Source organism: Zea mays, chromosome 10, assembly GCF_902167145.1.
Source record: "Zea mays cultivar B73 chromosome 10, Zm-B73-REFERENCE-NAM-5.0, whole genome shotgun sequence".
Taxonomy (NCBI): Eukaryota; Viridiplantae; Streptophyta; class Magnoliopsida; order Poales; family Poaceae; genus Zea; species Zea mays.
In genome coordinates, this window is record NC_050105.1 from 79,651,337 (window position 1) to 79,662,787 (window position 11,451).

Sequence of the window (11,451 nt, forward strand, 5' to 3'; positions counted from 1 at the left end):
CAGAGCTCGAGGCAATTATATTCGGAACTTTAAAACAAGGATTTCCATTCAAATTTTATTCTGATACATTTGGATCGCGATCAGTCAACAAGCTCCAGCACACATGGAGTTGACAGCTAGCGCTAAAAATCAAGCCAATTTTCTTGCAGCGTTACTGAAGCAGCAGCATGTGTCCAACTCCGTGTTCGGTGGCGTGTTCCAGCAGTTTATCACAGGGTTGGCGTACCCCCACTGCTTGCACTGGCTCCGGCAACGGCTGATGTTGCACCCCGGCATATGCGTGCACCTCTCTACACACAAAAAAAAACTAAGTCAATAATAATGATCATGCCAAAATCCAATGCGCATACAATCCAATCCTTTAGAAAGTAAATAGATAAAATATGGTTAGAGTGGGCAGGATGCACGTATATATATACATACCATCGTCTCCTCCGTGCGCAGGGCAGGGTGCCAACACGATGGCCATGGCCACGACCACCATCGCCAACAAGAAGAGAGCCCTATTATCTTGACTCTTGAGAAGCGCCATGGATGCGAGATTGATGTTGTTTGACTGCTCAACGTATGGCCATGTTTATATATAGAGGTAGGTGGCCTAAGCAAACATGGCAAAGAATTAATTCTGGCCATTACACCTCTTTACTGCTGCTATATATATTGTTTTCCTGGTTTATATAACTCGATTCCAATGCAATAAAAACTTGCCTCTTAGTACCGGATCCTTACCATAACCCATACGCCTCATCATTACGGGTCATTTATCAACTCCAAAATCTCGAAACTTACCTTTAGCAGTAATTATTTGCCCCTGGTCTTTACCATGAGATCACCGATTGGTTGGGGTTTATTTTAGGCATCGTTGTTAAGGTGTTAAGCATCCGTTTTTATTCTGTTCAAGTTGTGTTAACTTCTCATTAAAGTTGTCTACGCGTTAATAATGCCGTTGCATTGTGTCGCATGTTTTAAATAAATGATTAAATATTTGCTTACCTAATGATTATCAGATTAGTTTTCTAATCAAAGCTAATGTAGGGTTTTAATCTGGTCCGTTTATAAATATAATTTAACTAGTTTTAAATGTGGTTTCGAACTAAATTATAATTCGGATTAAAGTTAAATTAGATGTTTCTCTGAAATATCTTTCACACATGATTTATATTAATTAAAACTAACTTAGAACATATTTTTTCGTGTTTAATCATGCAAATATTTCAAAAGTTGTATTTTTCAACCGTAACTCCATTTTTCACGGTTCTTTTTCTCGTGTAACCGTAGCAGCGAGCCCTATCCCTGTGTTGTGTGTTTTAATAATATTTTCCATAGTCTATTGTTCTTTTTCTTTTATAGTCTATTGAATGCAGGTTTGTAATCGCACATATAACGATTAGTTCTTGGAACCCAAAGGAGTTCAAGTGAAGGCATTGAGCATCCATTTGTCGAATACAAGTGGCCTCTTATTTATGTCTTATTTCACATGAGAATTTACTTTCTCGCACAACATGATTGACCTAAGGGTGACTAGTTTTCTGTTTTCCCTATCCTTATTTATCCATGGGTTTGGGTTGTATTGTTTAACTTTAATGCTAGTGCTTAAACATAATAAACGAACATAATGAGATGATGATATTATGATACAATGTTCCAATGGTTTTTATGGATTTATGGTAACCTAAAGGTTTGGGCTGTTTTCCAAGTGCTTCATCGTAAGGACCGGTTCGTTGAGTGACCACTCGGAAAAACAATTTAGTGATGAGCGTGGCACAAGACGTCCTAAGCTGATTAATTAGAGGAACCTAAGGTGTTGTTTGCTTTTCATCATGCCATCAATAGGGCCTAGGGCATAATACTCGCTCTGCCAAGGGTGAATGCTAATATTTATTTGTTTGGTTTTTGTTAGTCACCACCTTAGAGATGAGTATTATACTATGGAACTAGAAAACCTAACAGATAGATATACCTTTGAAGATATTTGTAAAATTTTTATAGTGAAACCCTGCCAGTTCACCTTGGAAGTGATCAAATGGGGATCCATGATCTCGAGTAGAAAGGGGATCACGACTCATGGGTAAAGTGTGCAATCTCTATAGAGGGTTAATCAAAAATTGATATATCATCCGCGTTCACAGTTAAGAGTGGCCTTGGGAGCCTCATTGATTAGAGATATTATGGTTTTAGTTATGGATTGGTTAGGAAAATGGTAATGATGTTCCCCGATGAGGATGTGTTTCATGGGTTGATAATCTTAGGATAATGCTAAAACTTGGCTTATGCTAATAATAATTACCTGATTAACGAAAAGCAACTGTTGTGAGACTAACCTCAGATAAAACTAGTCCACTTTAGGAAAACGGGGCACTTGTTGAGTACGTTGTGTACTCACCCTTGCTTTCATACAACACTAGGTTGCCCTTGTGCAACCATTGCTCAGGTGAAGAAAAGCTGAAGGAGCAGATCTCTAAGAGTTCCAATACTTCGATGAGTTCGAAGATTAGGCCAGTGATCTCCTCTAGTTAGATGCCTGTGGCGTGTTTAGTTATCTTAGCTTACATTTTTTTCCTAAGTTTGTTGAACTATTAGATGTTTAAGACAAAGGTCTGTAATAATTTATTACTCTTTATTATTTGAGCATTGTGCAATGGTATTACATTTATGTAACTATTGCATACGTGATTTGGATCCTGGCATGTACATAGTTTGCATTCAGTTTACCTTCTGAAACCGGTGACATACACACCAGAGGTCCAGTGTGCCAATATTGTATACAAGACCTGTCCGGTGCCTACCATGTCAGATGCTCGCTAGAGCTAATTGTTGCCAATTATTCAGTCTCTGGGGTCCGGTGTGCCACGAGGCTCGGGTTCATTTTGCATCCTCTCTGGGTCCAGTGACTCGTCTGATGCTCATCGGACCTGGTTCGATGCACATAGGCCAACACTCAGGTCCGATGTGCCACCGTTGTACATTGGATTAGTCTGGTGCTCCTCTGTACAATCTGATTTTCTGTTTCTTTGAGTTCCTTAGGCTTTTGTTATCTTGTGCCTTGGACTCTTGCATGATGTTGGTAAGTCTTCAATGTGTCTTCTAATATCTTCTTTGAGGTGCTGCTCCCTCAATGTCTCGATCCAAGTCCACTCTGTATCATTTGAACTATAAATACAAACACTAGCAAACACATTAGTACAAAGGGTTATATTGATCATAAAAACTAAAATCACTAAGCAAATAGGTCGTAGTCTATTTTCCTTACGGTGTGCTTATTCCAATCTCTCTATTCTATTCATCATCTCACCAAACGTGGGATGGTGGTCTTCTTGTTGCTACTACATGGTCAGGGTTAATCATGTTTTAAAAGGTCATTTATGTTTATGAATTATGCATGGGGTATCCATATTTGTTCCACGTCCAAAATAAAGAAAAATGAACATGATCAGTAGTTTGAACAACATTCTTTAAGCAATAACACGTCATTCCACTATTTGAGGTTGTTCATTTTTAGAGCATGTTTGATAGTACAATTTTATATACTATAGTTTTGAGATAGATAGTTTACAGTATTCAGAATATTGCTTAAAGATGGGGCCTGTTTGGTTACATTGGAAAACCAACGTATGGATCGCTCCCCCTTGCTGGCGCCTCTCATCGCTGACCCCATTTTCACCGCTAGCGGCCCCACTCCTACATGCCGGCGTCGTCTCCCATCGCCGACCCCACTCCCGTCGCCAACTAGAGTGTAGGGATGGCAACAGGTACAAAATCCGTGGGTATTGGTTTCATAAACCCATACCCGCCAGAAAATAGCAAACCCGTACCCGTGCCCGCAACCCGTGTCAGGTACTGTATAACATCCGCACCCGCCACCCACGGGCGCAACAGACCCATGGGCACATCCACGGGTGCAATAGACCCGCGAGCAAACCCGCGTGCCCGCCAAGCATCTACTAGCAAACAATTCATCCAGTTCCATATAACAAGCAATGATTTCAAACACATGCAATTTCCAAATAGTTCCATACAACAAGCATACAACAACTTCAGTTCCAAATAGGAATCCTTACAAACAATCATACTATTTCCTAACACATACAGTTTGCTTAGAAACAAGCACAGTATGTGCGGGAACTGGATTGGGGATTTGCTGATGAGACCGAGCTTATATATATATATATATATATATATATATATATATATATATATATATATATATATATATATATATATATATATATATATATATATATATATATATATATATATATATATATATATATATCGGGTTCGCGGGTATACAGGTACGGGTTCAAACATTTTATACCCGCGAAGATAAACCTATTTGGTACAAATTTAAACCCGTACCCTTACCCGCGAGTATAAACCCAAATCTAAACCCGCACCCTATAGGGTGTGCCCGCGGATATGTGGGTAATCTTTACCATTGCCATCCCTACTAGAGCGGCGTCAAGGCGATCAATGACACAGCGTCAAGGCAATCGGTGGCGGTAGCTCGACAACACATGAGTTGAGGTGGCGTGTGGGGAGGTGGAGCGGTTGTTGCAGCATGCGCTGGGGGTAGGGTTGGCCATGATAGAGCGGAGTGATAGTGCCACGAGATTTCGATTGCACAGGGTGACAACGTCGGGGTGGGCAAGGGACACATGGCTTGAAGAGACGGGAAGGCGACAGGAGGACGAACGATGAATGGATGAAACAGAAGAAAACTAATGTCCTGAGTCATGTTTTTCAAACTCTAAAATACCACAGTTTTAAGATAGACCATGGTATTTCAAATTTAATATTGATATTACCAACCAAATAACTGTTAGTTTCCAATACCGCAGTACCATCGAACACCATAGTATTGCTTCGAAACTGTATAAAAAATACTAAGCTTCCAAATAGAGCCTTAGAGCTTGAGGTTATTTGGAACTTTAAAACAAGGATTTCCATTCAAATTATTTTGATATATTTGGATTGTTCAGTCAAGATCCAACAGCTAGAGCTGTCAGTGATAAAATCAAGCCAATTTTCTAGCAGCATTACTAAAGCAGCAGCATGTGTCCAAAACTGTATTCGGTGGTGTGTTCCAGCAGTTTATCACAGGGTTGGCATACCCCCACTGCTTGCACTGGCTGAGGCAACGGCTGATAGTGCACCCCGGCATATGCGTGCACCTCTCTACACAAAAGTTTTTTTTGAAATAAAAAAAACTAGTCAATAATGACAATACCAATATCCAATGCATACAATCTTTTAGAAACTAAATAAATATGGTTAGAGTGGGCATGATGCACATGTATAGCTACCATCATTTCGTCCGTGCACAGGGCAGGGTGTCAACACGATGGCCATGGCCATGACCACGATGGCCATCAGGAAGAGAGCCCTAGTGTCATTACTCTTGAGAAGCGCCATGGGATGTGAGATTGGTTATTCGATTGCTTCAACGCCCATGCTTATATAGAGGTAGGTGGCCTAAGCAAACATGGCAAAGAATTAATTATGGCCATCACATCTCTTTGCTGCTGCTATATTGTGTTATGGGCTGTTGATGGGGCTAGCTAGATTGGGTCTATTGGACTGCGCATATCCATTAGGATAGAATTAGTTAGAGATAAGATTAGGATAGATAAGATAGCTTCGGTTAGGATATTTGCCTAAGGGTTAAGTTGTCTCAATAAAAGGCACACCCTTGTATCAATTGACACTAGTCGGTTGCCCGTGCGTTGCGACGGCTTATGTCGGCGTTTCGACCCCGGGGGGTCCCTCGACCGACGAGTAAATTATCGCCGCGTGCCCCAGCCCAGATGGGTCGGCGCGAGACGGAGCGCGAAGGGGGGAAAAGCCGGAGGGAGACAGGCGTGAAAGGGGAAACCCACGGCCTTCGTGTTTGTCCCGCGCCCAGGTCGGGTGCGCTTGCAGTAGGGGGTTACAAGTGTCCGCGCGGGAGGGAGCGAGAGGCCTATGCGCGCGCCGTACCGTCCTTCCCCGCGCGGCCAACCCTCTGTAAGAGGGCCCTGGACCTTCCTTTTATAGGCGTAAGGAGAGGGTCCAGGTGTACAATTGGGAGATGTAGCAGTGTGCTAACGTGTCTAGCAGAGAGGAGCTAGTGCCCTGAGTACATGCCGTCGTGGCAGCCGGAGAGGTTTTGGCACCCTGTTCGTGTGATGTCGTGGCCGTCGGAGGAGCGCTGGAGCCTTGCGGAAGGACAACTGTCGGGGTCGTCGAGTCCTTGCTGACGTATCCTTGCTTCCGTAAGGGGGCTGAGAGCCGCCGTCGTCACGGAGCATGTGGGGCGCCATCATTATTTGTTTTACCGGGGCGAGCCAGATGTGACGCCGGTCTTGTTCCCCGTAGCCAGAGCTAGCTAAGGGTAGGGTAATGATGGCCCCTCCTGTGACGTGGTCGGTCCGAGCCCTGGGTAGGGCGAGGCAGAGGCTCCTCCGAGGTCGAGGTCGAGTCTGTCTTCCGAGGTCGAGGTCGAGTCCGAGCCCTTGGGTCGGGCGAGACGGAGACCGTCGGCTGAGGCCGAGGCCGAGTCCGAGCCCAAGGGTCGGGCGAGGCGGAGTTCGTCGTCTTCCAGGGCCGAGCCCGAGTCCGAGCCCTGGGTCGGGCGAGGTGGAGTTCGTCGTCTTCCGGGGCCGAGCCCGTGTCCGAGCCCTGGGTCGGGCGAGGCGGAGTTCGTCGTCTTCCGGGGCCGAGCCCGAGTCCGAGCCCAGGGTCGGGCGAGGCGGAGCTTCCTATGGTGCCCGAGGCCGGACTTGGCCGCTGTCAGCCTCACTCTGTCGAGTGGCACAGCAGTCGGAGCGACGCGGGCGGCGCTGTCTTCTTGTCAGACCGGTCAGTGGAGCGGCGAAGTGACTGCGGTCACTTTGGCTCAGCCGACTGAAGGGCGCGCGTCAGGATAAGGTGTTAGGCCATCTTTGCATTAAATGCTCCTGCGATACGGTCGGTCGTCGTGGCGATTTGGCCAAGGTTGCTTCTTGGCGAAGACTGGGCCTCGGGCGAGCCGAAGTTGTGTCCGTTGCTTGAGGGGGCCCTCGGGCGAGACGTGAATCCTCCGGGGTCGGCTGCGCTTACCCGAGGCTGGGCTCGGGCGAGGCGAGATCGTGTCCCTTGAGTGGACCGAGCATTGGCCTAATCGCACCCATTAGGCCTTTGCAGCTTTGTGCTGATGGGGGTTACCAGCTGAGATTAGGAGTCTTGGGGGTACCCCTAATTATGGTCCCCGACAGTAGCCCCCGAGCCTCGAAGGGAGTGTTAATACTCGCTTGGAGGCTTTTGTCGCACTTTTTTTGCAAGGGGACCGGCCTTTCTCGGTTGCATTTTGTTCCGGTGGGTGCGCGCGAGCGCACCCGCCGGGTGTAGCCCCTGAGGCCTCGGAGGAGTGGTTTGACTCCTTTGAGGTCTTAATGCGTTTCGCGATGCTTCGGCCGGTCTGGTTGTTCCCTCATGCGAGCTGGCCGTAGCCCGGGTGTACAGTCGGGTCCCAAGTTATCGGGCTGGTATGTTGACGCTATCAACGGTTTGGCCGGAGCTGGGTTTGCGAGAGCAGCCCCCGAGCCTCCGCACAGAGCGAGAGGACGGTCAAGGACAGACTCGATATTTTTACATACGCCCCTGCGTCGCCTTTCCGCAAGGAGGAGGGGGGAAAAGCGCCATGTTGCCCTCGGAGGGCGCCGAACATGGTGTCTCCAGTGAGCTGCTAACGGCTAATCCGAGTGGACGCCCGTGCCCCATTTGTTAGGGGTCGGCTAGTGGCCCAGAGGCGCGCTCCAAAAGTACCTACGGGTGATTTGCCGGACCCGGTCCCCTTTTGATGGGGTCCGAGGGCTCGATGCCTCCCTCTGATGGGATTCTGTTACAAAAATCGTTCCCGTTGGTCTCGGAAATGTCCTAGGGTACCTCGAGAGCGTAGCCCGAGCCTTGGTTATGTATCGAACGTACCCAGGGTCATCCCTCGCTCTGCGTCTGAGGCGGCTGTGAACCCTTCGAGGGCCAGCCTACGAACCCCTGATCAGTAGTGGGCGCGGAGCCCGAGTGGCCTAAGGCGGCCGTTGAACCCTTCCGAGGGGCCAGCCTTCGAACCTCTGACCAGTAGTGGGCGCGGAGCTTGAGCACTCTGAGGCGGCTGTTGAACCCCTCCGAGGGGCCAGCCTTCGAACCTCTGATCAGTAGGGGGGCTCGGGGCCCGTTTCCTTCGTGGTGAAGGATCCCTTTCGGGGTATCCCCTTTCCCGGTCCCTGTTGTAAGAGAGAGAAAGAGGAAAAGGAAAAGGATACGAAATCGAATGACGTGGCGCACCTTTTTTGACACGGTCATTATGGCGAAGGCGAAACGTCGCCCGCTTCTCCGGTCAAAGGCGCCGCCTGTCCTGCCGCAGAGTTAATGCGATAGGACGAGTGGTTCGCGGGGCAGCCGTTGCGCGTGCGCGAGCCGTTCGAGGAACGGAACACGGGCGCGCCGTCTTCACGCCATGGGAGAGGGTTCTCTCGCTGTCCCAGGAGGGGACGTGAGCTTGGGTGACGACTTGACCGCTGCTTCCGCTCACCTGCCACTGCCATTACTGTCGGCCCATTTCTAGCCGTATCGACCGTCACGCCTTCTCCTGCGACTGACTGACCCGTGACCGATGTGCCTGGTTGGCACTGTTGGGTCGTGCGCAGGGTTGCCTCGAGTCGCGGTACTGGTTCCGCAGTCGAGGAGGCACGGTAGTGGCGCGAGTGGCGGTGCGGTTTCTTGCACGTAGCAACCGGCGCACCGGTTACATGACGTGTGGGCCCGGGCCACCATGCTGGACGCGTTGAAGTCGAAAGGGTGCGCCCCCTTGGTGCGGTTGCATACCGCCTGCATGGCGGTCCGCCCTTTCACCCACTGGTCTGGGCGAAAGTGGAGGAATGCTCGTAACCGCTGGGCAGTTGCGCGCACCGCGTGCGGCGGTTTGGCTTCTTCTGCCTTGGGCCAGCTTGCATGACGCGTGGGACCTAGCCCCCGTGTCATAGGGGAGGACCTTGGAGCGTGTTGGAGAGGACTCAGCCTGCGATGGCTGAGGACGCAAGTGGGGAGAGTTGCCTTTAAAAGGAGGGTGACCCCCTTGGAAGGCAACCATGTCTTCGCGCTCCCCTTATGCATCGCGTCTTTCCACCTCCCGAGCCCCCGGATGGGGAACACTCGCAGTCCTTCCGCCTTGTCGTTGGAGGAACGCAATTTCGCGGAAGTTGGTACCTTTCAGCCATCGTTCGGCTTCAAGGATTTTCATCAGGCAGCCCGGCCGCATCCCCTCGCTGGCGGTCACCCAAGACGGTGACCACCAGCTCCTGGGTGGGGAGAAGCAAGCCGGGCTGCAGCCTCTGCCCCTCCCTCAGCTTCAAGGATGTTCATCATCAGTGCTGGGGAGGGGAGTGTGCCGAGTTGGGGTTGGTCTCTGCGCGGGCAGCGGCCCGCTCCTTCCCTCAGCGATCGGGGGGAAGGGCGTTCGCCGTTCGTGGCGCCAGCAGCTGCCGCGTGTCCGGCTCTCCGGTCCGAACGGCTTCGGCGCTGCTTCCGGTGCCACCTTCTGCCGCGGTAGCCGGAAGAGGTTTCTCCGCCGACGAGATAGTCGGTGCCGCCCGCGGACTGACCTCCAACTCTATGGCCTTCTGCTCGTCCTTGCCCCTCGAGTGGGGACGTGGGCGAGGGCCTTATGGCAGCAGCATCCGCCCTGAGGTCATCGCTGCTGCTGTTCGGCCGCTCGGAGCAGAAGTCGTCGTCGTCGCTGCCGGAGCGGGCGGCGGTGAGCCATCCGTCGGCCTTCTGTTGCTCCGCAGGCCCTCCAATCGTGAGGGGTTGTTCGTACCTGTGGAGGTGGAACCGGAGTTCCGTTTGTAATGGCACCTTGAGTGCTGGCGTCTGTTCATTGTGGCTGTCGGGGCCTGAACATGTATGTATTTTCGGCACGGAGCCGTGTTTTTTCCTTACTTCGAGCACTAGGACTCGCCTGTCGGCTAACTGAACCGCTCAACCAAGCGTGAGTTGCCTCGTGCGAAGGTGACGAGTGAGGTATCCGTATCCCGGAGGCGTAGGAGTCCCTCGGCTCAGTCGGCCTTGCTGCCCGAGGCTTCTCTTGCTTAGTTAAAGGAACCCTCGGCCGCTCTTCGATGAGCCGACGCCGGAGGCAGCGGTGTCAGCATGGACAGAGGCAGAGTTGGCTCAAAAAGAAAACTTTGTCGACCGGAGCCTGCCCGGGCCGTCCACTGGCGGGACCGCGCCGGAGTCGAGTTGCCGAGGCCACAAGCCGGGCTGATGTCCTCGGGGGACAGCTGGCTGAGGCTTCGGGGTGGCCGGCTGAGCTGTCTGCTCGGGCCGGACTCCTGGAGAAGACCCTGGCGGCGATGGTCTGGGCGTGGTGCTGATGTCGTCCTTCGGAGTGAAGATCCTCCGACCGCGTTGCCGTCCGAGGCTCGGTCGGACTTTGCCGAAGGTGTAGTTGACGCCGAGGGTGCTGCTGCTCCCCCTCCGTCAAGGTCCGAGCCTGCAGGATCGGTTTACCTTGTAGTGTGCGTATGTTTTCTGCGGCCGCCGAGGCCCAAACACAGTGTCGTCGTGTTGTAAAGCTGCGTTTCTTTTCCTCTTGTTTCGAGTATCTAGACTTATTTGTCGGTGACAGAATTGTTTGTCCGAGCGAGAGTTACTTTTCACGGAAGGTGATGAGTGAGGTATCCGTATCCTGGAGGCGTAGGAGTCCCTCGGCTCGGTCGGCCTTGCCGCTTACGCGTACTCTTACTCGTCCGTAGGATTCTGCTATCTATGTAGTCGAGAAGGCCCGAAAAATCGTTTCGGCAGAAGAATTTTCGAGCGTGAAGACTTGTTCGGTCCGCGGAATCACTTATCCGAACGTGAGTTACTTATCGCAGAAGGTGATGAGTGAGGTATCCGTATACCAGAGGCGTAGGAGTCCCTCGGCTCGGTCAGCCTTGGCTGCTTACGTGTACTCCGTCGTTTTCGGGATCCCACTTTTGAAGTAGTCAAAAAGCACGAAAGACATTCTGGCAGAAAGGATCTTTTCTGAGGAAAATTTTGACGCAGAGGGGGTTCCCCCCTTCTAGCCCCCGAGGGAGGGTCGGGCTTTGCCGAGGCAAGGCTGACCCTTCCTTGATGGTTAGACTTCGTGTGTGAACGAGGTGTATGAACGACTTGAAAGCATCTTAAGGGTAGAAGCGACATAGCTGTCGGATGTTCCAAGCGTTGCTGTAGACCTCGCCTTGACTGTTGGCCAGCTTGTACGTCCCGGGCTTCAGAACCTTGGCGATGACGAACGGCCCCTCCCAGGGAGGCGTGAGCTTGTGCCGCCCTCGGGCGTCTTGTCGCAGCCGAAGCACCAAGTCGCCCTCCTGGAGGTCTCGGGACCGAACCCCTCGGGCGTGGTAGCGTCGCAGGGACTGCTGGTACCGCGCCGAGTGTACTAAGGCCATGTCC

The 11,451-nt window shown here is 51.0% G+C and overlaps 2 protein-coding genes across 2 annotated transcripts; both read right to left on the reverse strand.

Moving 5' to 3' along the window:
• LOC100278510 (uncharacterized) lies at positions 1-603 on the reverse strand. Its single transcript, XM_020546147.1, has 2 exons — positions 424-603; positions 1-290 (listed from the first exon to the last, which is right to left on the reverse strand). The coding sequence occupies exons 1-2, from the start codon at positions 530-532 to the stop codon at positions 130-132; spliced, it is 270 nt and encodes an 89-aa protein (XP_020401736.1). The 5' UTR covers positions 533-603; the 3' UTR covers positions 1-129.
• Positions 604-4,916: 4,313 nt separating this feature from the next.
• On the reverse strand, positions 4,917-5,448 carry LOC103641266 (uncharacterized). The gene is made up of 2 exons (XM_008664625.3): positions 5,304-5,448; positions 4,917-5,175 (listed from the first exon to the last, which is right to left on the reverse strand). Exons 1-2 carry the CDS (start codon positions 5,410-5,412, stop codon positions 5,015-5,017), a joined length of 270 nt encoding a protein of 89 aa, XP_008662847.1. The 5' UTR covers positions 5,413-5,448; the 3' UTR covers positions 4,917-5,014.
• Between the last annotated feature and the right edge of the window lie 6,003 nt (positions 5,449-11,451).

What these genes read in the sequence shown, in the direction of transcription:
- LOC100278510 (XM_020546147.1), bottom strand. Translation starts at nt 532, where the DNA reads ATGGCGCTTCTCAAGAGTCAAGATAATAGGGCTCTCTTCTTGTTGGCG. An exon ending in TGCGCACGGAGGAGACGATG is followed by an intron (nt 291 to 423) that starts GTATGTATATAT and finishes TTTTGTGTGTAG; the next exon opens with AGAGGTGCACGCATATGCCG.
- LOC103641266 (XM_008664625.3), bottom strand. Translation starts at nt 5,412, where the DNA reads ATGGCGCTTCTCAAGAGTAATGACACTAGGGCTCTCTTCCTGATGGCC. An exon ending in TGTGCACGGACGAAATGATG is followed by an intron (nt 5,176 to 5,303) that starts GTAGCTATACAT and finishes ACTTTTGTGTAG; the next exon opens with AGAGGTGCACGCATATGCCG.